This window comes from Aedes aegypti, chromosome 3, assembly GCF_002204515.2.
Source record: "Aedes aegypti strain LVP_AGWG chromosome 3, AaegL5.0 Primary Assembly, whole genome shotgun sequence".
In the NCBI taxonomy this organism is placed as follows: Eukaryota; Metazoa; Arthropoda; class Insecta; order Diptera; family Culicidae; genus Aedes; species Aedes aegypti.
This window is the reverse complement of record NC_035109.1, coordinates 215,773,741-215,800,269: the sequence shown is the minus strand read 5'-3', so window position 1 is coordinate 215,800,269 and position 26,529 is coordinate 215,773,741. Positions and strand designations below refer to the sequence as shown.

At 37.0% G+C, this 26,529-nt stretch overlaps 2 protein-coding genes across 2 annotated transcripts in view; one reads left to right on the top strand and one right to left on the bottom strand.

Moving 5' to 3' along the window:
- Positions 1-26,529, top strand: part of LOC5570044 — a 76,471-nt gene that overhangs the window by 5,928 nt on the left and 44,014 nt on the right. The gene's annotated exons all lie outside the window — the stretch shown is intronic.
- On the bottom strand, positions 477-20,115 carry LOC110677844. Its single transcript, XM_021849507.1, has 5 exons — positions 19,828-20,115; positions 19,101-19,169; positions 14,789-14,936; positions 13,327-13,492; positions 477-1,179 (listed from the first exon to the last, which is right to left on the bottom strand). Exons 2-5 carry the CDS (start codon positions 19,125-19,127, stop codon positions 843-845), a joined length of 678 nt encoding a protein of 225 aa, XP_021705199.1. The 5' UTR covers positions 19,128-19,169; positions 19,828-20,115; the 3' UTR covers positions 477-842.

Below are 26,529 nucleotides of genomic sequence, written 5' to 3'. Positions count from 1 at the left end.
TTCGCAAGATATGCCAAATGAGAAAAAATATTTTGGAAGACTTTCAAAATTTTGAGATAATGCAAAAAGATGTAACAGATTTGGGGGATGGATTGAGATGTGTTAAGCACGGAGACTAATCTATATGAATCGCTAATCTCTCGATCTAAGGCGCTGTTCCTAAACTGCGTAGACTAATTTTTGGTCATCTCAGAATCTTCCCCCTCTCGTAGACTTTTTACCATTTTGTCAAAATTTAACTCAGAATTTTACTCTTTAAGAATTTTTGACAAACATTTGTGAAATATTCCAAGCTAATTTTTCCCCTTAATTGTAGTAGCGATTTTCCAAAGATTCGAGGAATTGTTTACTAATGTTTGCATAAATCATAGATTTTATCAGATTTTTGCTAAGTACCGTGTAAAAACAGCGTATTTTTTGGGAAGTGTAGGAGAAGACAGTGTCTGATATGAATTGAATAGAGAGTGATGCACTTGTTTCATGTTGTCTAGGCGTCACTGAACGCTAAATGTATTTAAAGTATTATTAAGCATAAAATACATACCATGACATATCGATCAATTCAATAGAATCTTCATGCTTTGCTAGTTTTGTGTTCTTGAAATTTGTGGTGAAAAATGGTTTTACCGTCATGCTATTCTCATACACAGTTGTGTTCACAAAAGTTAGAAGTGATAGCCAATTTCTATACAAAATGACCAAATATGTCAAGAACATGGAACAGATGGGTACAGACAATCGTACAGAACATGTTAAAAATAAACAATATAAACGAGGTGTAGTTAAAATGAGTCGAAGTAAGCAAAATGAGTAAAAATGGTAAATTTAGCATACAGCCAAATTTACTCATTATTTGTTTCCGCTCGATAATTAGCGTTAGCGTTGTAAATAACATTCAATATCTCAGCTTCTACCCTTTCAGCAATATGTTCTGGGAATTTTGACAACTTGCATGCCACCAGCTTCCCAAATACCGAGTGCTTCTCATTTGAAGCATTTTCAATATACTTTTCCAACAGCGCCGACATTTTATCATCGACGTCATCGGCTTTTCTTTTTCTCGATGATGTTGGAGTTCGCGAAGGTGTGCCTTCTGATTCTTCATCAAGGTGTTCTTCGACCAAGTTGTGGAAATCAGTTTGCTGACTTGAGCTTGGCCCATCATAGTTACTCGTAGTCCTGTAAACAATAAAGCACTTCGTTAATATTTTATACGATATATGGGTTCAAAATAATAACGAATTGGAGTTATGCAATACGCTCCAATAGCAAAAAGTATTAAAAAAAAAATAAGTCTGATAATATGCTAATATAAACGCATCCCCCGGCCGTCGCCTATCTGTGTTGTCTTTGCGCTAGGCAATACTTCTATTAGGTAGTACACGTTCATTTCTCGAGTAGTAGGGGGCCGTCCATATACCACGTGGACAGAAAGACCTCTATTTTAACCCTCTCCCTTATCTTACCATGGACAAGCGTGGACTTTTCTCAAACCTTCTCCCCCTCCCCTAATGTTCACGTAGACTCTTCAAAAATCAAGACAGCAGTCTAGGACTGTGCCACCTACGAATTTGTGCGATTTGCTTAATGCTAATGCCAACTCGATGAAATGCACGGTCCCTTCAATCTAGCATACTATGATCTCTCTCTAAGTTGATACCTTCCTTACTCGATCTTCCCTAACTCGATGCATTTTGAATTTTCCACACACCTGCACCTCTTTAACTCGATATTTTTCCAAAGAGTCTCAAAACATATTCAAATTTTGATAAAATCTAAAGTTTAAGCAATTTTGGTTACGTTTTGGTTTTGGTTGAATGCAATGCAACTTTTAGAGTTAATAGAAAAATAGTAAAAATTAGTGTTTTCAACACCTTGAAAAAATATTACGTTTTAGAATTTTGTGACATTTACCTTTAATTTACTTTAAAATAATTATTTTGATTATATTTTGTCAAAATATGAAAATTGAACATTTTGAAAATTTAGTGTTCAGTAACTCGATACCTCACTAACTCGATGGTCTCTTCAATATCGAGTAAGGGAGAGTTCACTGTATTAACTGTAACGAATTTCTATGTTATTGAACCCCATATTCAGATTTCAACCTGCCCGACATGACATTTACTGAATTTCACACGCAGAGGTGTTATCCCTCTCTTGCTTTACACAACGCGGGAATCGAACCCGTCACCCTCAGCATGCTACGGATATGTGGACCCATATTTGTCTTATGTGCAAAAACAATCGGGAGATTCGCGTCCAAAGTTCAAAAAAGGGATTTGCTTCCATGAAGTATGTGTGCCAGATCGTTTAGTAAAAAAAAAAATTGAGCCCTAAATTCCACTTTTAAGGCGATAATTAACGTCCATTGGTTTTCTCCTGGAATGTTACATTTATGCGTCCTTTTTTCAAGGTGTGACAAGGTGGCATAGTATTTTTTCGACAATTTTCAGAACAAACAACCTATTTTCATTTGCCTATCTGAAAGTACAGTAGAATACAAGACTTTTGGTCGGAAAACATCAAAACTGCTAAAAAGTCACATGGAACAATTATGCGTACACCGGCAGCATAGGTACTATCACAGCTAAGGTTGTTGTCTTCGATTGGTATTTGACTAATATTTCCTCAATAGAACTTTTTGCATCTTGGAAGTGTCGTCAGTTGTGTTGTCAACATAGACTATATGGTGTATGTTATTTTCAAGAAGTACTTATACGTCATAAACTTACGTGAGTTACGTAATGGCATATTTGGTAAGACCCATACCTGACTATGAAGTTTCAAGTTAGAACAATACTTCGGGAGGGAAATTGAACAATTTAAATCTACTTGGGCACAATATGATATGCAGTGTTAAAGCGGAGAACATACCCTAATCCGTCTGGATATTGGTCCTTGTAAAGATGAAATTTGCAGAAATGGGTTCAGCCTTGACAAAAAGCTGTCAAGCAGCTCCAACTAAATTCCTCTAAAAATCATCAATAATTTTTATAAGAATGACTTTATTGAGCTTTATCTTCAGTTCACATTTAAATCTTTTTTTTTCTTTTTGAAAGGTGACTAGCCGGACGCTGAATACCGTGAACGTACCATATTTGACGCGGGTCCAAACTTGACGCATTTTCTAATTATTTTTATTATAAATTAATTCTAGTTCAGAATAGCATTCAAAAATTTATTCCTTAATCTTAATTTACATGTTATTGTAAGATTTCAATCAAAAAAAGTTTATTTATGAGTAAAAATAGGCAAACAATAAAAATTATTTGAAAATGCATCCGACAAGTGCGTCAATTTTTTCATTCCTTAGTGAATGTGCTAAATATTGTTAATCAATTTTCATGAAAATATTGTGCTGTTTTACAGCAATATCATCAACAACAGTCAGTAATATTCTTTTATTCATAAATTGACGTCGAAATTTTTCTATTTTTAAGGTTTAAGACATATTTTTGTATGAAAATCTTGTGCGTCAAATTAGGCACACAATGTTCCTAATTATTTGCTATTTTGTTCAGCACGTTTTGTTGAATCGAAAATAGGAAAAGAAATATTTATGGTGATTGCATTCAAAAAATCCGTCCGCAGAACAACCCAATGCTTTATGTAATCACATGTAAAGGGTCATCCATAGATTACGTCACGTTTTTAGGAAGAGGAGAAGGTTCAGGGAAACGCAACGATTCATACAAAATATTTGCACTTTTCATAAAATAAATGTGGCCGAGGTTGAGAGGGGTTGAAAATTGAACAATTTATCGCGGTTTATGGACGTCCCCTAATGTTTCAAGGAAGCTTCAATAAATGCGTCAGGAGGTGAGGTGTAGGTTCAATGGTTTGTTTCGTATAATTTATACAATAGGGGGTGTCCATGAGATACGTGTCACAAAAAATACCATTTCTAGAAAAACCCCGCCCATCGTAGGGTCACGCTTTTTATATGGAGCCTTAAAAAAAACTTATATGATTCGTCACATCTTGAATAGAAGAAAAATTAAAAAAATTGAATTGAAATTGAAGGTAGAACATCTCCCACCCCCTAATAACATGACGTACTTCATGGATGGCCCCATATATGGTTCTCGATGTATTCCGAGGCCCATACTGCCGTTAGTTCTACGCATATTTGTCCCGCGGTCCATAAGGGTGCCATAGAACATGGGGCAAGTAGGCGCGCGTAGTTCACGTGTTATAAGTAACGAAGATTCTCAACCGGACATTTTTGGAACCGGTTGTTTTCGTTCTAGATTTTGACCAATTTGTCCTTATTTTAGCAACTACCTTCCCCGTTCCAGCGCAACACAGTTTTCAAACCTTGCCCTTGTCTGATATCGCGAAGAAAATTCATTAAACTAAACAATAATGCTTAACTATGGATTGAACTCAATCGCCGGTTTTATTTTCTACACTAACTAAACGCATAGCAAAAGTACTACCGGATGACGTCATTCAAAACTTTTTCCAAAGGTTCTAACTTTTATGTCCACTCTAAAGCGCTTTTTTCAATTAATTGAACTATTGAATACTGAAACTCTTGTATACTTTAAACTTTAGCAATTATTTGTAAGTGCGTCAAATAAGGAACATAGTGCGTCAAATTAGGCACATTGAAGAATTGATGCGTCAATTAAGGAACCTAATGTGTTCCACAAAAAGTCAATCAAACATAAAGAAAAAAACGTTTAATATTTTTTTACTGATTTTTCCTTAATTCTATAATAGTTGAGCTAGCATATGTTCAAATTTCAACAAAATCGGAAAGATTTAGACGATTTGACAAGTGTTTGAATTTAGAATTTTCTTAACCGCGTCAAATATGGTACGTCCACGGTAACGTGGTACCCTCTAAACTAGGCCTTGGATAGGAAAGAATACGTAATTTTTCTGAAGCAGTTCACCAGACGTACACGGATGATATGGCATCCAAGAAGACACTGTTGCGAACTGACTCGGAAGGTTACGGTAGAAGGTGGGAAAATTTGGTACCATTAGTGTACCAGTTTCCGCTCATATAAGACAAGTTTTGCAGTAAAATATTAATTATCAAAAAATTGTAAAGTCAATTTGTAATGTTTTTGTATTACAAGGTAGTTCAACATGTTTGTAATTAGATGCAAGTTAAAGCTGATTCATAAATTTACAAAAAACAATTGATTTTCTTGCATCTAGTGTAAGACCAAAGTGTTCCTAATTCCGCTCACGATAAAAATAATGGCATCATGAAAGTGGGACTTCTCGGAAAAAGTGTATTATTTTTCATATTGTATCTTTTTGCAAGGAGTTCTTCAGTTCAGCGGGAATGTGCAGCTATAATTAAGTGCGCTGTGTACAAATACCAGCAAATTTGAAAATTTTTACTTAACACTTACGCATAAAGCGTGAGCGGAAACTGGAACACATAAAACCAGCTGCCGCTCATTTGTAACCCAATATCCGCCCAAAATTTGCCAATCTTTTATTTTTAAAATTTATATTATTTATTTATCTAAACGCAAAACAACTTCAAATGGGAGCTATTGACGTTGTCAAATAGTATTCGTGTTAAAAATAATGTATTTATGTATGTTAATCTGATTTCTACAATTGTGAGCGGAAATTGGTGCATGAGCGGAAACTGGTGCGTTGATGGCATTTGTCGTATGGTCCATTTTGTCTGTTAAGTTCTTCTATAGTTAGTAGCTACTAGTCGCGTATTTTAAAACAGCAAGTGATCTTGTGATTATTACTTTAATCAAAGCTGGGCAGTGTATATGAAATTCATTGTGCTTGTCCTTATCGAAGTTTCGTCCAAAATGTCAGGAATGATGCGTTACGATTGTGCGATATTGATTGTCTAGTTGCTTCAGAAGTCTAGTACCGTAAGGTCGCCATTCAACGCTCATGCACCATTTGCCGCTCATTTTGCCCTAAAATTATTATATCTTCAAAACCACACCATCTTTTGGAACAAAATAAAATGGATTATATTTTTGTATGAGGAAATATTACGTGCAAATGGAAATTGTCATAGTTTACTTCAAACAGTTTCCACGAAATATTATGTCTTTATGCATACTGCATCAAATATACCATTTTCCAAAATTTGATTGTGGGAAATTAGAAAACATTTCTTCAATGTTGTTACCTGTTGATTCACCGCATTATATACTAAAGATTACAACATACTATCAGGCGTTACATATTTCTTACATAAGCAATGTTTGGACTCTGACATACACCATAAGCGGTAAATGGGGTCATGGAATTGCTCCACTGTCATACATGCATTCCAGTCAAAATATCAAATCTATATAGTTTAGTATTGTTTCCTACAATAACAACTGTTTTACCTTGCTTTTTAAGCAAATTGTGGATTCTTATGTTTGAAGCCCAATTTTTGACAAAAGAAAACGTCCAGGAAAGTCGTTAGATGAGCGGTGAATGGCGGCCTTACGGTACAAGAGTTTTATGTTTGTTGAGTTTTTCATAGCTGGTCATTGTACGCCCTCGTTTGTATTTACTCTAAAAATATATACCGTAACATCACCCAATTCCACTTTTTTACCTGTTCCTAATTCCGTTCACCCCATGCAAAACAAATGGCATGAACGGAATTAGGAACCAAAAAAGAGTGATTGGAATTGGGTGATGTTACGGTATATATATGATCTTTTTGTCCATAAAGTCAGGCGTCGTCCAATGCGTTATTGGTGTAGATAATGGGTCGTGTCTTGTTTCGAAAAATATCACATTTATGTGTTCAGTCGGTTTCTTGTCTGTTTTACTTCTAACTCGTTTTGTGTTATGAGTAGCATTCTTTAGTCATTCGGTTTGATTAATTTGTAATTTACAGCACAGTTTTGTAGCTTTTATATCAGGTCTGTCAAATATTTATGTTGGTTGAATTATTCATTGCTAGTCAGTGCATTTATGTGCCATTTAATGTTTTGTCCTTATGAAAGTAGTCAGATTTCAACCAAAATGTCAAGTCAAGACTCATTGACGTCAGCATTGTGTCTTTTGATTGATGATGCGTTGGCTTCGGAACTTAACTATGAACCTTTCCTTTCCTTTCATTACATCACAGTCCACTATTAATTTATCAATAATTTGAAAATTGAATATTAAATAAATGTTCGACTATAGATTATAACAAGTCTTAGTCAAGTCTAGTCAAGTCAAAAGTCACTTAAGTTATACTTAATCAATTTATAAAAAATATTAATTATTAAACATTCTTCAAATTTGAATAGGTAGAACTAGTGTTGGTCCAAAAGTAGTTATATACGCCCGATTCTCTTTCTGAACGGGTCGCTTCCTCGCTACAACTCTGTCAACCTTGAACCAATTGACTTGAATTTCTGCACACGGACAGACACTCGGTATATCTAATCGTGTATAGCAAACCAATTTTATTGATTAAAATTTGACTGAGCTACAGCGAAAAAACGAACCGTACTAAAAAGAAACGGTTGTAATATGGAAAGGAAAGAGTTAAGCCCTACTGAGCCCTGGCGGAACCTCAAGTTCATAAAGTATATCTGATAAGCATGCCGAGACATATCACCATACTTTGTTTGCTATGCAACCGACTCGTGATGAATCGTCAGAGGTGTTCTAAAGTGGTGTTAAGGTGATAAGTCCACTAACGAATATTATGTTGTCAAAATGTAGTCAAACACTTCACTTTAGTATCGTCAACCCCCATCATCAGGCCAGGGATCTTTAGTTCACATTTAAATCATAAACAAATTTTTTAGTGGTACCCCTAATATGTGGAAGCCTTGGATCATATCCAGAATGGGCCGTCCATAAACTACGTAGACTCGAAGGGGGGGAGGGGGGTCTGGCCAAAGTCTACGGTCCATACAAATTTTAAAATTTTTGTATGGACGAAAGTCTACGAGGGGGGAGGGGGGGTCTGGAATGGCCAAAAATGAGTCTACGTAGTTTATGAACAGCCCCATGGGGGAAACGTGTGTATACATCGAAGCCAATCCTTGCATTTTAGAGAGCAAAAATTAGAATAACCAAACCACCACTAGTGATTGATAAATCGATTAAATTTTCAGCTCGTGGCTCATGAAAAATTTCTGATTATTCACTAGAATCATTCAACATTGGGATAATGCCAAGGTACATTCCCAATGTAATTTTTGATGAAATTTAAATGCCTTTCCTGGACAACTTTTTCTAATACTGTGTTCAGACTGCAACTGAATAACATGTTATTCAAAGTATTACTATGAATAACACCTTCAAGATAGTTTCATTTTCATTTTGCAGCATTTGGTGGGGCAATGAGAGCGCAAGTCAGTCCAAAGCCGATAACAGGAGGGGTAATGGCTGAATAACCTTTGCTGGTCGCACAAACGCCATTCGATAGGTAGATGATTGTTGGGTGTGGGACTAGGGTTTTGGAACAGACTTGATGATGTTATTGCTATCCGACTATGAAATTTACTGAAATTCATTGCAAATTTCGGCTACAAAGAGCACCGATATCTATTTTTACTAGTTATTGGAATAAGAAAAACTTGTTTTTGGAACCATCCACGGACTGAAAATCTAATAAAAATTGATTGTTATGAAAATTGCTTATTATGCTGGACGTAATTGATGGACGTTCCCTGCTCAGGCATGGCATTCGTTGCATGTGACAGATTAATGTGGTATTCTCACAGCGGCTGTTCAGAATGGTTCCACGGACTTGGACAAAGAATCATTAAATTATTGTACCGTAGTTGTGTAGTAGGATGTGTAGCTCAAGCTCAATTTTTAAATCGACATGTTATCCTCCTCACAAGACGCAGCGGCATGATCGCGAATTAATGATTTTTTATCCCGTCTTCAAGGGATCCCTACAAGCTCAACCCTTCACTCTGGCACTTTAAAGAAGAGGTGCTCCTTTAGTTACGTAAGTATTTAGGGGAAAAACCTAATTAGGATATTAGCGACGTTCAAAGATTTATGTTATTCTTACAAGAAGATATTCTATTAGAAAACGAGTAGTTCTGAACATTGTCTTACGTAATTAGAAGAAGATCTCATTTCAGGATTGATGAGGTTGTTGAAATATTCCGTAACTTGTCCTTAAATGTTGTCAAAAAATACGCGAGTGCTTCATCAATGTATAGATTTAACGATCATTTGAATAGCTAAGCTGGGGGTGAGCTACATTATAAGTTTGATTCTACAATAGAATGACGTTACGTAATCTTTCAACAACCCTTGACTTGTTCTCCCAAGAATTCTGCCTCGACCAAGTTGGCAGAACGCTGCCCTAACCCTCTCTGAACCATAGGGCAGGGATGAATAACACCTTCAAGATAGTGAGATGATATTGGCTTGATGACGTTTTTCGTGGCGGTAATTTGAATAACATGTTATTCAGTTTGTAGTCTGAACAAAATATAACAAACTTAGGTAATTCCAGACACATAATTGAAGAAATGTTTGAATATTTTCAGGGTTGTTACGAGAAACCTGAAACATTTTTCGCGCCAAATCCGCGCCGATCAAAATCAAATTCGCGCCAAATCCGCGCCAATAAAAATCAGAATTGCGTCAAATCCGCGCCAACCACAACTGGTTTTTTTTGTCAAATTTTCGAAAGACAGTGTGAACCCGATTTTATCAGTCCTTTCTTATCAAACTTATTATCATTTTATGGTAAATCAAATAACAGTAATTTGAAGATATGCATAAAAGACTTGGCAAAAATTTGATTGTAGAATGATGGCAGCCAAATGTTTGTTGCGAAAAAGGGGGATACAAAATCAGTATTTTAAAAAGCGCAAAACAGATTTAGATCTTAGAACCCTGTTATTTTTGTCATTTTAATATCACAAAAATTAGAAATTGATGTTATTATAATTGTGCACAACTAAATCTTCAAATTAAAAAGCAGTATGTATTAGACGATTACTCTGTGTCGTTGAGTTAAATAATCCCTCAAATGCAACATGAAATAAATTTTTTTCTTATTCTGATGCATTTACTTTACACCTAGAATATTTCCGTAGGCCTCTTTGGTCTCTTTAGCGTTTATGATTCCATGGACTCATGGAAATAATACTCTACTCAAACCATATTTTTAGCTAAATACGGAATATTTATTATATATTTTTAGCCGATACGGTAAGATCAGATTACATGAACCAGGGAGTCTGAAGGACTATTTCCTTTTATCTTTCACATAAAGCTGATACATGTACTTTATTTTTTACGTTATCCGCCCCCACTCACCTTAAAAAATCTGAAAATATTTGTGTAGAAAGAAAATGTTGATGATTGATGAGTTTAAATTTTTCAAGTGTTTTTATTTCTTTCAATTTTTCAATAGTTTTTGGTTATTTTTCATTCCTTAAAGTTTTTCATCCGCCCCCTCGTATACCCGATAGGGGCTACCTAACATAAAAGAAAAATAATATTTGTATCGGCTCAATGGAAATGATTATGTTACCATTTCTCAAAAAATATCCGGTGTGGCCAAGTTTATGCCTGCCAAGTTTTTCAAGGAACTTGAGAAGATTAAATTCTTTTATGTTCCAACGATCCATGAATTTTGAGGTATCGCCCGATTGTTTTATTGGTGTTAATTGGCCAAATTATCTGAAAATTTGCTAAATCATATTATAAACTTTAATATAGAATGTTTTGTGGAAAAATTTGAGCTCATTTGGAAGAATCCCATAAGGAACTCATAAAAGGAACTCAGATGAATTCTAGAAAGAATGTCTAGAGAAGTCCCTGGAGGAATTCCAGAAAAAAAAAAACAAAATGAACTACTAGAGGAGTCCCAGAAGGAGCTCCAGGAAGAATCTCAGAGGGAACTTTTAAAGGGAACTTTTAGAAGAAACTCCTGGAGGAACTGGAAAGGAATTCCTGAAAAAATCCCAGAAGGAATTCTTGAAGGAATCCCGCAATGAATTCTTGGAGGAATTGCAGAAGAAACTCGCAGAGAAACTCCTTTAGGAACCGTAGGAATAATTTCTGGAACATCTTGTGTGAGATTTTTTTGTTCAACTTCTAGAAAAATTTCGTAAGCATCTTCCAAAAGAAATCTTGGAGAAACTTCTCCAAGATTTGCTGGAGGATCTTTGAAGAAAAAATCTGGTGAAACTTCCGCAAGAATTTCTCAAGCAACTTCTTTAACAAATCCGTTGAGTTTTTAATATTTTTCAATTTAAATGCTTATTTTTTATTATCCCCCCTCCCTCGACCCAAGGAATAGCAGTGTGACAAAAAGTGAGAAAAATGTTTGTAACGGCCTTACGGATAATTACGGATAAAATATCTTTCATTAATATTGGAAAAATATTTTTAAACACGTTGCAAATCAAATCCGCGCGAGGGACCAATTCTCCCATCTAATCCGCGCCAAATCCGCAAAAACCGCGAAATTCGCGAAATCCGCGCTATGGACTTCTGCACGAATGTATGCCAGCCTACTTGCTCTCAACGAAAATTTGACTGACGTTTACCGCGGTCCGTGTTTTCAAATTTTCTGTGGGAGTGAGCAGTCTATAAGTCTATTGTAACAACCCTGTATTTTTTCTAAATAAAACTAAGAAGACGGTCTTGCAGGAATCACTGGAATAATTACAGAAAAAACTCATGTGCCACAAAAGTGGAAATATTTATGCCTTCTTGTTGATATGATTTTTAGTTAAAATAGTCCAAGCATGGTGCTACGCAAGGCCATTAGAAAACGAAGATTTTGAGGTTCTGAATGGCACTGAAATGTACAGTCATTACACAATTATGGGTCACACACAATTATGGGTCAATTGCACTAGAAAAGCATGGTAAATTGACTTTCCCATAATTGTGTGATGACTGTAGTGTTCGGAGAGCAGATATAGATACAACAGTTATCACACAATTGGGAAAGTCAATTTACCATGCTTTTCTAATGCAATTGACCCATAATTGTGTGTGACCCATAATTGTGTAACGACTGTATAGTACCGGCACAGCCACCGTACTAAGCGTTTGTACTGCTCCATGTTCATGAAATGTCCGAATACGCACTATGCATTTTATTCTCCATTCCGCATTTTACTTTGAAAACACTGTGTTCATAATATGACGTACGATATCATAATGTGCCAAACAATGAACGCGCGGGTCTTCAGCAAGTGAAGTTCGTTTTTCCCAACTGCGAGAATGCGTGTAAATTAGACAGCAATTTTTTACTTAATTCGTTAACCTAATTTGGATAATATACAGAAAAATACAAAAAAAAAAACAACAAACATTTCAAAATTTTGGATTGGTATTTTATTTGAAATTTCTGAGATATTTCAGTAGTAAAATTATAGCTTATTGTTTCTCATAAACAATCAATCCAAGATTTTTTGATAAATTGTGTGTATATTTCGGCAAATCTGTTTGACTTTCATTGGAAATTTTTCAAAAGAGTTTACAAGATTGCTTTGATATCAGTAACAAATGTTACTTATGTCGTTTTCATTTTTGAGCTCAAGTGCCACACAGTTACACCGGGAAGAAAGCGAGTGTAGATCGACCGTTTGAATATAAACATCAAAGCAAATATCTACACTCGCTTTCTTCCCGGTGTAACGGTGTAGCACTCGAGCTCAAAAACGAAAACGACATTAGTTGCGCAGTTTATGCTGTTCAGTGAATTCCCTTAATATAATGTATCTAAACTGCCTGTAATCGCATATCAGTCCCATATAGAAAAAGTAGACATTGAGAAAATCGCCTTCAAAGTTTGAAACTCTACTTTCTATGTAAATGTTTGAAAAATCACACTCAAACAATCAGTACATGTAAGATAAAGAAGTCAACCACAATGAAGATGGAATATTATAATGTATTACAGAAAAATAGGGCGATATCAAAATAACATCCTTATCTTGGTTTCTGGTCGGTTAAATTTTATTGTGAGACTGATATACGGTTACTTTGCATAATAGGACAAACTGGCCTGATGTCTTTTTCACATTTCTGTGATAAAAGTGTGAAACATTATCAAGTAATATGAAAATATACGCATATTGATGGTCAAAACCGTTGTTAACTCAAAACCGACGAAAATCCATATGGGACTGATATGCGATCACAGGCAGTAAAAATCGTGTGGTATAATTGTCAATTGAACTCAGACGAAAAATGAATTCCCATTCATGTGAGATATGATTCTATAAAACATAAAAGGATAATCACAAAATAATTCCTATTTGACGATATTGAACCAAATTGGTTTATATGTTACTTGTGTCGAATATTGATAATGTTTATTTCAAAATACGGACTCGCAGAACTCCTTAAGTGTCGTCATATGGTCAAAATCAAACTAAGAGCACTTACTTTCTCTTGGCGACGTGTTCCTTCAAGAATGCCATGTGCTCCATAAATTCCCATGAATCGTCTGCGTCATTCGCCTCTGCTCCTGATCGATGATTGAGATCTGCTATTTTCAACTCTTTCACGTACCGATCCCTTAAAGATCTCCAGCGCGTTGTTAACGATTTTGCTAAAAATATATACATATATATTAAAAAATATTTCTAGGAAAATGAGAATCAAGCATATAAAAATCAAACAAATTGCATAGTTAGTGATAAAACCGTAAGGCATTTGGTAATCTGTGACACGCTGTTTCTGAGATAATGAATAACAGTTTCATACAAGAACAGGTAATTAATTTCTGTATTTCACATATACAGTACCCAGGGGCAAGTGGGTAAATAAAATCATATTACTCATGTTCGTTGGGTCATAATATATTTATAATTTTGTAAATATAGTAATATGGACAATAATATATTAATAATAGAGTAATATGCACAAGCTATATAAAGAAAAATGGACAAATCAGGCGGAATTTTTCAAAAGGACTTATCTAATTGTTGAGGACTCTCTCTTCTATCGTTTCACATTTTTCGTTTACTACAATATGGTCCAGATGCAAAGGGGTGTAAGTGACATTTTTGTTGAATTTGAGTTAAGCATGTAAAAAAATTGTGGCCCACATAACCGAAGCTGTAAAGGCGCGGATATACAGCAGGACCATGCTGAGGGTGACGGGTTCGATTCCCGACCGGTCCAGGATATTTTCGTAATGGAAATATTCTTGACTGCCTTGGGCATAGAGTATCTTCGTGCCTGCCACACGAATACACATGCAAAATGATCATTGGTAGAGAAAGCTCTTAGTAAATAACTGTGTAAAAGCTCAAAGAACACCAAGCTGAGAAGCAGGCTTTGACCCAGTGGGGACGTTACGCCAAAAAAAAGTAGAAATTCAAAAAAATGTTCAGTTTTTTAGCTTTTCAGATCTTTTTATTTTATTTTTACGTCGAAAAGAAAAATTACAATAAATCGGAGAAAATTGGGTTTAAAATGAAGTCCCATATATTTTGTATGGAGTGAAAAATTTACGAAAAACTTTGAATGTCGGAAGGGGTTGTCACTTACACCCCTTTGCTTCTAATTCGCTCATTTCTTTCAGCATAGCTCAAGAGACTATCTCGCACAATGTATGTTCTCGTCCAATAAGTCATTGGTAGCCAAGTTGGTTGCTCGTTGTTTCTAAGTACGTATAAACTAAAGCCCTAGAACGGTTTGCTCTTTCTCTCAAAGGTGTTTACATTCATGTGTTCAGGAATAACCAACGGCTTTTATGCCGTTTTCAATGTTTATGCGAGCAATGTCTTAAACTAGAAGTACATCCAAAGAACATAATGAAAAGGAGAGAGGAGAGTATCACAATGTTAGGTTCATTTGAAAAGTACCACAAGAAATAGCTTAAATAATCCAATAATCTTACCATCCATTCCGAGTTCTGATGCAAGCTGCACCCAAAGCTTGTTTCTGTTGTTATTATTTTTGTATGCTCGCAACGTTTTATCGTAGAGAACCTTATGTTCCTTCACGAATGCAATGATTCGTTCGTTGACATTGCTGGTTTCTTCCTCCTGTAAATACACATATATCGTTAGCAAATATGAGCATTTGCCAACATTTGGCTAACATGTACTAGTATCCTATACAAATTGCATAATACCACGAACGGACACGTGATTCTCGTATCACTGTATCGTTGCTCTTGAAGTTATTTCCATACTGACTAGTGCCTTAATTGAAGACAGGTTTGTAATAACAACTCGTACAGTGAATAGCTAGGTATGCTGATCAAACGGAATCGCTCAAGGAATTTCAGTTCAGTGCAAAGTTATTTCTTGACCGAAATGGTCAAGGAATCTGCAAGGCGAGGTTCATTTGATTTGACATTTCTTCTCAGCTGCGTCCGTACTACCCAATACGAGAATCACATGTCAGCCATAAGTATTGCTGTGTGCAGTTGAGATGCAAATCTCAAATGTGGCAAGATTCTCCAATATGCAATGCGATATCAGTGAGAGATTTTTCTTACTAGGCCTGCCGTGATTTTTACGATAGTTGCTAGGTTGTCCTTGGTTTCACTATGTTACCGCTGTTATCGCGTTTGAAGCGCATTTAGATTTCTCAAACGCACACAGCAATATATTGGGAGATGGGGAGAGCCAAGTCCTTGGCCTGATGATGAAGATCAACGGTATACTATGAACGAATCTGACTTTGAACTCCGAACTCCTACTCTGAACTCCGACTCCGAATCTGAATTCCGAATTCCGACTCCAAACTCCGACTCCGAAATCCGATTCCGACACCGAACCACGATTCCAACTTCAAGTCCGGCTATGAGTTCCGACTCCGAACTGTGACTCCGACTTCGACTCTAAACTCCGACTTCGACTCCAAATTCTGACTCTGAACTCCGATTCCCACTCTGACTCCAACTCTGAACTACAACTCCGTATTCAACTCTGACTTTGAACTCCGAACTCTGGCTCCAAACTCCCACTCTGAATTCCGACTCCAAATTCCGACTTCAAACTCTGACTTCGAACTCCAAACTCCAACTCCGACCCCGACTATGAATTCCGACTCCGAACTCCGACTCCAAACTCCGAATCCGAACTTACAACTCCGATTCCGACTCCAAACTCCGACTTCGACTCTAAACTCCGATTCAGAATTCCCATTTTTATGAAATTTTGACCAGAGGTAGAGGTCATGATATGATATATATGTATCATATATGATCAAAATTAAAATTCAAAAAAATCATAGTGGGCTATTTTTCCGGCTAGGTCATCACGTTCTGCGATACTGTCCTACCCCAAAAAGCTTGACGTAATTTGTACATAATCCTTAAAACTTATTTATTGTCTAGCAACGACTCGTAACTAACAGCTTACCTACTGTTACATCGAATGAATTTGAAATTATATTTTCAAATTGATGACTTTCTAAGAAAATATTGTGACTGCTCGTTAATTTTTCGTCCATATCACTAAAACGGTAAAAGTCTCCAATTTCAAAGTCAGAGTCAAAGAACGAATGAAAGAGCATTATGAATATAAAATAAAAACATTTTGTTCAAGAAAATCTATGATACAGACGGTACTTTTATCAGCATTTTAAAAAGTTTATTCAACACCGTGAACATTTTTACACTAATTTTTTTTCTCAATGTATTTTTATTGGATTGCTCTTTGTTCTACGATGCTTGCTTAAGGAGTTATAATTTTTTAAAGTTTGAAGTATTTTGGAAAATCTCGAAAAATCGTGAAAATTCACCTAGATTTTTCCGAAAAAATAGCCCACTATGATTTTTTTGAATTTTACTTTTGATCATATATCCATGACCTCTACCTCTGGTCAAAATTTCATAAAAATCGGAGACCCTTCGGCCCAAAGTGTTCGATAATAAAACAAAATCCCCAACTCCGACTCCAGTTCCGGCTCCGACTCCGACTCTGAACATCGAACTCCGACTCCGATTACGACACTGACTTTGAACTCGTAACTGTGGCTAAACTTCGAACTCCGACTCCGACTACAACTCCGGATCCGACTCTGACTTTGAACTCCGAACTCTGGCTCCAAACTCCGACTCTGAATTCCGAGTCCAAATACTGACTTCGAACTCCAAACACTGACTCTGACCCCCGATTCCGACTCCGATCCCGACTATGAACTCCGCCTCCAATTCCGACTCCAAACTCCGAATCAGAACTTACAACTTTGATTCCGACTCCAAACTCCGACTTCGACTCTAAACTCCGATTCTGCATTGCGACTCCGACTTCGACTCCGAACTCCGACTCCAAATTCCGGTTCCGACTCCGACTCTGAACATCGAACTCCGACTCCGATTACGACTTCGAATCCAACTCTGACTTTGAATTCCGAACTGTGGTTCTGAAGTTCTGAATCCCAACTCCAAACTCCGACTCCGAACTCCGACTCCAAACTTCGACTCCGAACTCACAACTCCGATTCCGGCTGCAAACTCCGACGCCGATTATAAACTCCGAACTCCGACTAAAAAATCCGACGACTTTCACTCTGAACATCGAACTCCGAACTCTGGCTCTGAACTCCGACTGCAAACTCTGACTTCGAACTCCAACTCCGACATCCGATTCCGACTCCGACCCCAACTATGAACTCCGGCTCCGAACTACGACTCCAAACTCAGACTCCGAACTTACAACTCCGATTCTGACTCCAAACTCCGATTGCGACAAAATCCTACTCTGAATTCCAACTCCGACTTCGAACTCCGACTCCAAACTCACAAGTCCGACTTCAAACTCCGACTCCGAATATAAACTCCGACTCTGAATTCCGACTCCGACTTCAACTCTGACTCCGAACTCCGACTAAAAAATCCGACTACGACTCCGACTATGAACATCGAACTCAGACTCAGCACTCCGTATCCGACTCTGACTTTGAACTCCGAACTCTGGCTCTGAACTCCGACTCCAAACTCCGACTGCAAACTCTGACTTAGAACTTCAAGTCCAAACTCCAACTCCGACCTCGACTTTGAACTCCGGCTCCGAACTACGACTCTAAACTCCGACTCCGATTCTGACTCCAAACTCCGATTCCGACAAACTCCGACTCTGAATTCCAACTCCGAGCTCCGACTCCAAATTCCGGCCCCGACTCCGACTCTGAACATAGAACTCCGACTAAGACTCCGAATCCGACTCTGACTTTGAACTCCGGACTCTGGCTTTGAACTCTATACTCCAACTCCGACATCCGATTCCGACTCCAACCCCGATTCCGATTTGAACATCGAACTCCGACTTCAAATTCAAACTCCGACTCCAAACTCTGACCTCCGATTCCAACTATAAACTCCGGCTCCGAACTCCGACCTCCGATTCCGACTCCTACTATGAACTCCGGCTCCGAACTCCGACTCCGACTATGAACTCAGACTTTGAATTCTGACTGACTTCAACTCCAACTCCGATTTGAACATAGAACTCCGACTACGACTCTGAATCCTACTCTGATTTTGAACTCCGAACTCTGGCTCTGAACTCCGACTCTGAATCCGATTTCGTCTCTGACTCCGATTTTAACTTCGACTCCGAATCCGACTCCGACTCTGAACTGCGACTTCAATTCCGACTCCGACTATGAACTCCTGCTACAAACTCCGATTCTATTTTCCGACTCCAAATTCTGACTCCAAACTCCGACTCCGAATACCGACTCCAAACTTTGACTCTGAAATCCGATTCAGACTTCGACTATGAACTCAAAGTTCGGCTATGAACTCCGACTCTGATCTTCAAACTCCGACTACGGCTCCGACTTTGAATTCGAATCCGATTCCGACTCCGACACTAAACTACGATATTAACTTCGACTCTGAACTCTAACTCCGACTTTGAATCCGACTCCAAATTCCGATTTCATCTCCGGCTCTGAATCCTATTCCAATTCCGACTCCGAATCTGAAATCCGACTCCGACAATGAACATATAACTGTTTAGCCCATTATGTGTGATTACTATTGATTTTACAAATTATTTTTAACAAAATTCCAGCTACACATATGAGCATCATACTGAAAAATAAGTTTAGAATGCTTTCATAAACTTCGTAGACTTAACTGACCACAGTTTATGATCCATACACATTTTAAAAACTTTTATTGTCTAAACGCGGTCTACTTAATTTAACAACCACTATGTTATTAGTTTTTTTTTGAAGATTGTACTTACAGTATTTTGGGTTTCACTCTCATCCATTTGGGCGGAGGTACGGTTACTGAATCAACCAGGACACTGAACCTGTAAATAAATGAAATTCTTCAATAGTGTACATAGGTGTACATAATCTGGGTTTTTGAACTGGCTTCCCATTCTTTTTCTTCTCTCTGGCTCTACGTTCACCATGAAACTTAGCGCGCCTCTTCAACTTAGTATGCATTTAGCATTCCATAGTTATTAATTGATACTCTATGTAAGGAGTGTCGGTAAATATTCTTTATCGACCGGACCAGGAATCGAACCCGCCGTCTCCGGATTGCTGATCCAAAGTCTTAATCAATAGTCTAATTGGAGACCCGCTGACTTGGACTTGCCCAAACTGTGAAAACCACATCATTCACCGAAAAAAAACGCGAAAATTTCGAAACATACCACAACAGGTAGCGGATTCCGGCGCACAATCCCTTCGGGGAGAATAAATTTTGTTCCCCTTCTCACCAGCAAGAAAATTTCTCTTCGAAGAAATTGTGCGTCGGAATTCGTTACCAGCTGATGAATTCCGGCGCACAATTTCTTCGAAGAGATTTCTTGCTGGTAGGCAATGGGTGAAAATTTCTTCTCTTCAAAGAGATTGTTCGCCGGAATTCGCTAGCAATTTATCAAAAACGCGATGGAAAATACATAGAGCATTCTTCCTAGATAATTAACTATTAGTTAAACATAAAATAAACTAACTTACCTTTACAAAACAGCTGAAAATTACCGTAAAGCTGAAGTTCTCCTGCACACCGAGCTGCTTCTCGCACTGCAAAAAGATAAACAAAACAAATCGTCTACCGCAAAGTCAAGCGCAAGATTTGAAACGAGTCAAATCTTCCGGTTGACTTTGCGGTCGATGTTGCGTTTAGTACAATTTAGTACCAAACCGCAAACTCAATCCGGATGCATTGTGCGTTGATCCATATGATCACGGCCATTTAAAATAGTTGTCAAAAATCCGGATTGCTAACCGGATCCATTGTGCTCCGGCCTTAAGATTCTCCACTTTCGCAACCTCACCGCTACTTTCGCCGCTCCGTTGTATGGGAGACAAAGTGACTTAACCACGAATCAAAACAAAACTCTACTTTAGTCGATTTTACACTGGTACAAAAACGTCGTAAATAACTTATTGAAACGGCTTATCATTTTGTCATACATTTTTTTGTGGGAAATGATAGGAACTACCTAGTGTTTTAACGAGAGCTGATTGCATGGAAAATTTGAGCGATGTACACGGTAAAAAAAAAATTAAAAAGGGGTTTCATTTTATAACAGTTTTAGAAGAAAGGTGGGATTCTTCTTAATTAACTTTCTCAAAACCGTTTGAAAGTTACTTACGTCGATTTGAAAAAGTAATCGAGATTTGTGAGAACTCCGGAAAACGCGATGTTGTGTTCACTCAGAAACACGGGTAGTCACAGAATGACTAATTTTTAGTAACTTATGACTATTTTCTATCTGCCTCTCTTTCAACCTGCAGGGAATTTTATTCCTTTTTGTCAATGCGTCTGGGTTGAAGCATCCCTAAGCTTCAACTCAGGCGAAATGAGAGTTAGTATAAAAAATCACAGCAGAATGAAAGAGAGGCAGATAGAAAATAGTCATTAACCCAAGTAACCATAAGCACTAATAATAAGCCCTTACTCAGCATCATAGATGCGTACATGCATTATAATAGCACCACAAATGCTTACACACCTTATAACAGCACTTCCGCTGCAAACCCTATTACAGCATCATTAATGCTTCTAAGCCTGATGCATACAGGCATTAAATAAGCACTATATTGGCTTTATATTCGAATACAGGGCATGTTTAAATGCCATCCAGTGTTTTGACAGATATACCACGTGCTTTGTGTTTGCATATAGTAGTAAGAGGGAGTCAAATATAAATCTTCTCACTACTACAATTGCAGGTTTTATTACGGGAAAAGGTGATGTAGGCTGACCATAAGCCAACCAGATAAAAACGGGACAAATAAAAAACAAAAACGGGACCATTTTAAAAGACATAGATTATGCGATTGTGCTACTTTTGCCTGAATTCCAGTTCCCCGAATGGCCCGTTTCTCCGAAGCCATTTCCCCGAATGACCCGTTCCCTTGTAAAGCAATGCAGCTCAAAAAAAGTGCAATAATAGTCTTTACCCGAGTAGGCGAAAAAAGCTAAGCAATAGCAAATTTTGATATGGACATACAAAAGTGATATTAGCTTGAAAGATACACTCTTAAAAATAATGAAAATTACTGTGGACGTGATGAATGACACAAAAACGTGTTCTTGATAATGTATTGAACAAAAAATGTAATTTTACATGTTAAAGGGCACGAAAACGAGCTGTGATCGATATTCCTGAATCAGACACCAACGTGTTTTAAATTTGACACAAATTTACATCATTCGTCTCGCTTCCTTTCTGTGCATCCCAAAAGACGTGAATCACATGACTTTTTGGGAGTGTGTATAAAATATAAAAGATCCGAAAATAATATCTAAAATTTACTCCTGCAATACTATTAGATTAGCATATCATATTTAGCTTTTCTAAGATCTCATCAATATCAGCGAGCTATTCCTTAGATCTTCCAAAATCAAAATTAGCTATTCCAGAAATAAAATTTTGATATTATCTTCAGATCTTTTATCTCTTATGTGAATCAAATCAATATCTCGATTTAATGGTCAGAACTTTGCTTCTGCTTGGGTAGTGAGATAGTGTTGAATTAGAAAGATCGATAAGCTACCAAAGAAGGAGATATTTGATCATTCTCGACTAAATACATATTGCCAAAAATACATATTGTGCACCACCTTGAAATGCAAAAGGTTATGACAATTATGAGGGTTAGAACTTTTCGGAGAACTGAGCTATTCGGGGAAATGGAGTTTTCGGGGAACTAGCATTCTGAGAACTGGCGTTGGGAGAACGACATTCGGGAAACCGCTATTCGAGGTAAGTAGCAGAACCAGATTATGCAATCCCAAGCTACATGTTTGTATCATTCAACAAAAATCACTTAAGAACCTTGAAGCTCATTCTTTGATTTCCAAGAAGCAGCGTTTTTAAAGAATTTCCTAAAAAAGTCGTTGCACCTTTAAATTTTTCAATACTTTATTGAAATATCCACTTTTTAAATAGTTAATGCAATTAATTGCGTATCAGAAGTAAACACAAAGTTGTTCTTTTTCATTTTAGGTATTATACACGCAGCAAACTGGACTATCGAATTTCATACATTTTGCCTTATGAAAGGTGGAACGGTTATTGCAGTACGAACGCTTTATGTATCGTTTTAGCATCAACTCACATCAAGTCGTCGATAGGTACGTGGTGTACGCCCGGGCATATCGATCGCAAGGTTCTTGGTTCGATTCCAGGTTGCCGCGAAAACGTTTTTTGTTTTCAAATTCTGGTTTCATAAGGCAAATTTATGAATTTCAATCCGATTTCTTGTGGCGAATTTTCATAGGGGTTCCTATGTTTATCGCTAGTCCATTTGCCTGAGTGTATGAATAATTATCTTATGAAGATCCGTATTTTGGAAATCCACCACAATTTTGCATAAATATGAGTAAAGAAACACAAAAAGAAGCATGTACGGACCAAGTTTAACTCTGTTTGAGAAACTAATAATTGCTGGGGAAATAAGACAATAAACTCTGGAATATTTTTTTAAAAACTGTTTGTTATGTTGTTATTTTTATTGTTTACTAGTGTTGAAAATTATGTGCCATTTTTTCCATTTCCTAAAATACGGGACAATTCGAGCATTTTCCATAAAACGACGGGACAGTCAGTCGAGGGGATGAAAACGGTACTGTCCCGTTAAATACGGTACGTATGGTCAGCCTAGTGATGGTTTAAATTGGTCACTTTTCTTTCCAATATTATTCATCTTATGTGGCCGTAGGAGCAAAGGAGTAGGACAACAACTCAACAATACGGGTGTCGCAGGTTCTAGACGCAAAATGAGGAATTTCATCGTCATAAAACGAGGATCAAAATGTGGAAATTGCAAGTCCTCAAAAGGATGAAAACTACCAAAACGAATATGTATGATACGAAGAAGTAATATCTGTATCATTATATTACATTTTTTGCATACTATTAGAGGTTTCCGTTTTCATCCATTCATTTATTTACCTCGTGTACCAGTCACTTGGCCGCATACGCGAAAGCTCTCTGGCTGCGTACGTGAAAGTACAAAATATTCGCCCTAAAAACCTGGCGAAAACAACTGACGTTTCTCACGTGGTCTTATATCAGCATTAGTGGTGCAGAGAAGCACGATTATATCTTGGTACTATAATGGCACGCTATTTCGCCTTTTCTGGCATTATAATAGCATTATATGCGTATATAAAACTGACATGCATCAAATGATTACCCTATATGCGCATATAATGCTGTTACCGTGTCGCATTATCGTGCTTACTGGTTACTTGGGAATGCATAAACTTTAGTAATTCTGTGACTATTTTTATTTCTGAGTGTTGATACCGTTACTCAAATTAATGAACTCGTTCATTGGTCCATTCGGTGGCACGAATGTTTAGTCAATGGATTGTGATCGGCGATTATGGGTAAACTTTACCCATGTTTGGGTAAACTGATCTTAGCGTGTAGGGAGTCCATTTATATTGATTCTGTTTGAACTAGAGTTTCAGCAAAATTATAAAATAGGATGCAGTTTTAAATGCTGCGTGCATTGAGCTCTCGCCAAGCGGTGTCACGAACACATGCGCAAATTTGCTGGTGGAAAATACTGCCGTTTGATTTTGCAGGGATCAGCTGATCTTTGTTTATATTTTCCACCAGTACTCTTTAAGTAGGGCTGTGCAAATATCGATATTATCGATAATATCGATATTATCGGCTCGATTTTTTCGATACGATATCCGCTATTTGCCGTCCCGATATTTTCCGATATCGATAAAACTAGGATAACACTCAATAAAACTAGTTGAACGGAATTTTAGATATCCGTTAAATGTAACATACCATAATTACAAAATTCAAATATTTGACTTCATAATACAGCAGTTGGTGTCAAATGAAGCCAGAATGGTCGATATTGCTTGAAAATCCCCTTATTAAAAATTATCGGGTATCGGTTCGATACCGATAATGTCAAATCCGATATATCGCCGATACCGATATTTAATCAATTGGATATCGCCGATATCGGACGATTGTCCTTGTGCACAGCCCTATCTTTAAGTAGTGTTGGTGACATGTAACGTGTACCGTGCACCCCCGCTAATTTGAACGGTACCTCATGCAAACCATCAGGGTTCATTTTTAATTTGAACATCTATTCACCCTAGAAACGTGTTTCTGGTAACCTCTTTCAATGTTTTTTTATTCTGCGTTCCATTTTGCTTTACTCCGTTCCATTAGCTAAAAGACGTTTGAACCATTTTTAATCTGAACGATGTGCAAATAGGGTCCTAAAGCCCTGTCCCGATTTTAGTGCCAAAAATACATGTTTACTCAATTTTCTAATGTTTTCCGTTGGTTTAGGTCCAAAAAACATTTTCTTATGTTTTTTTAGATTTTGTCACACCCCTTGGCTTAAACTCAAATTTTGGGTGTATTTTGTTTTCCGTGTCCCTTCCGAAATGTCAGGTAGGAACAACCCCAGTGTTAAAACTAAAACCCCTGTGGTGTTTTTGTCGACTAAGCGAACGTCAAACATGATCTCAAGTGTCAAGGTTCATTTATAGACCCAATTTTTAAATTAAAGTTAAAATATGATATAGCCGTTATTTGAGCGGGAAAAAATGCTAAAGTAGTTGAAGTAACATGCTCTTTCGTGTTGTTAAATAAAAACAAGATTTTATTAAAAATTTTAGAACCCAATTAGCGGGGTACAGATTAAAAAGTGTTCAGATTAAATGTGGTCAAACCAACGGGGGTACCCGGTATCACGTTAAGATCAGTCTACCAAAATATGGGTACCACAAATTACTAATTTTTATGAATTAGGGTAATTCGCTAATTGTTGAACGCTACCCAAATGTTGAACGATCTGTACAAACCATGTTAAAACGGGAAATGGAACCATTTTCAAACAGTTTCAATAAATTATACAGATTATTTTGTAAGTTAGCTGTACTATTGGACACAATAAATTTAATTAGCACATCAATTTCTGAAACGAAATATTTATTGAAAATTTTCATCGGTAGGTGGAACGAAAATTTCAATTCTCTTAAAAAATAACATGAGCTGGGGCTGCTATGAAATAAGCTGTGTGGTAAAACATACTACGTATATTGGGTTAAGCACCTATTCACGATATCAGTAAAAGTCTACTTTAGTTGTTTTCTAAACATCCGTACAATTTACTCGTATCTATTAATTACATAGAATCTTTTTCAATTGCACTTTCGTTTCACGTACATTTTCCATTTGTTGAACACTAGCATATGATGAAAGGCTTGGTTTCATCAACAGTATTGCCAGATTTTTTATTTTCGTACCAAACACCTATATTGAAATGGAATATTGCATTACACAATATAGTATTGTTTTTTGCTTTAAATATCTGTTGAATAATTATTATAAAAAATCCTATAATGGTGTATGTTGCAATGGTGAAAAACGCGATTCAGAAAAGTATAATTAATTGCATCCCATTCCCATAGCCATTCTGATTTTTTTTTTGAATTTCACTATCTTCACTATGGCATCAATGCCATCACCGTTTGTTTGTTTACACCATGATTGAAATTACGCATCGGCAGCCGATTTATCCGGAGTATAACCTCAATCTCGCGATTGCTGCTGTAATGTCGAAAATAATGTACATTAGGAGAAGCCGCTAAAGTCTATGGAGTGTCGTAGGGGACGATTCACTTCCGTTTCAGCCCAGAGTGGTCAGGGAAAGTGCTTCGCGGACCTAACCCTGGCCTCACAACCGACGAGCAGCGCGAACTTGCTAGTTGAATGAATGCGGGAGTAAAACGGTCAACATTTAGCGACAATCGTTCAACATTAGGATAAGATGGGTTATGTATGTGTTCAACAATTTGGTATAGAAATATCTTTTTAAATATATATTTTTTCAATTAAAAATGGACATTACCGTGCTAAAATGTTACAGAAATAATGTTAAACAATCGTCTACGGTGTTGAATGCTTTTTTAGCAACCTTTCCATCAAAATTTCCATGAAAATCAAATAACAAAAAAACGTCTATCTTAACCGTTCAAGATTTGGCGATTTACCCTAATGACTATTTTCTATCTGCCTCTCTTTCATTCTGTAGGAAATTTTATTCCTGTTTGTCAATTCGCCTGGGTTGAAGCAACGTTAAGCTTCAACCCAGTCGAAATGACAGTTAGTGTAAAAAATCACGGCAGAATGAAAGAGAGGCAGATAGAAAATAGTC

Coding starts and splice junctions, on each gene's coding strand:
- LOC110677844 (XM_021849507.1), bottom strand. CDS start 19,127: ATGGATGAGAGTGAAACCCAAAATACT. Junction 14,937..19,100: donor AGAGTGAAACCCAAAATACT/GTAAGTACAATC, acceptor GTGTATTTACAG/GAGGAAGAAACCAGCAATGT. Junction 1,180..13,326: donor GAACACGTCGCCAAGAGAAA/GTAAGTGCTCTT, acceptor TATTGTTTACAG/GACTACGAGTAACTATGATG.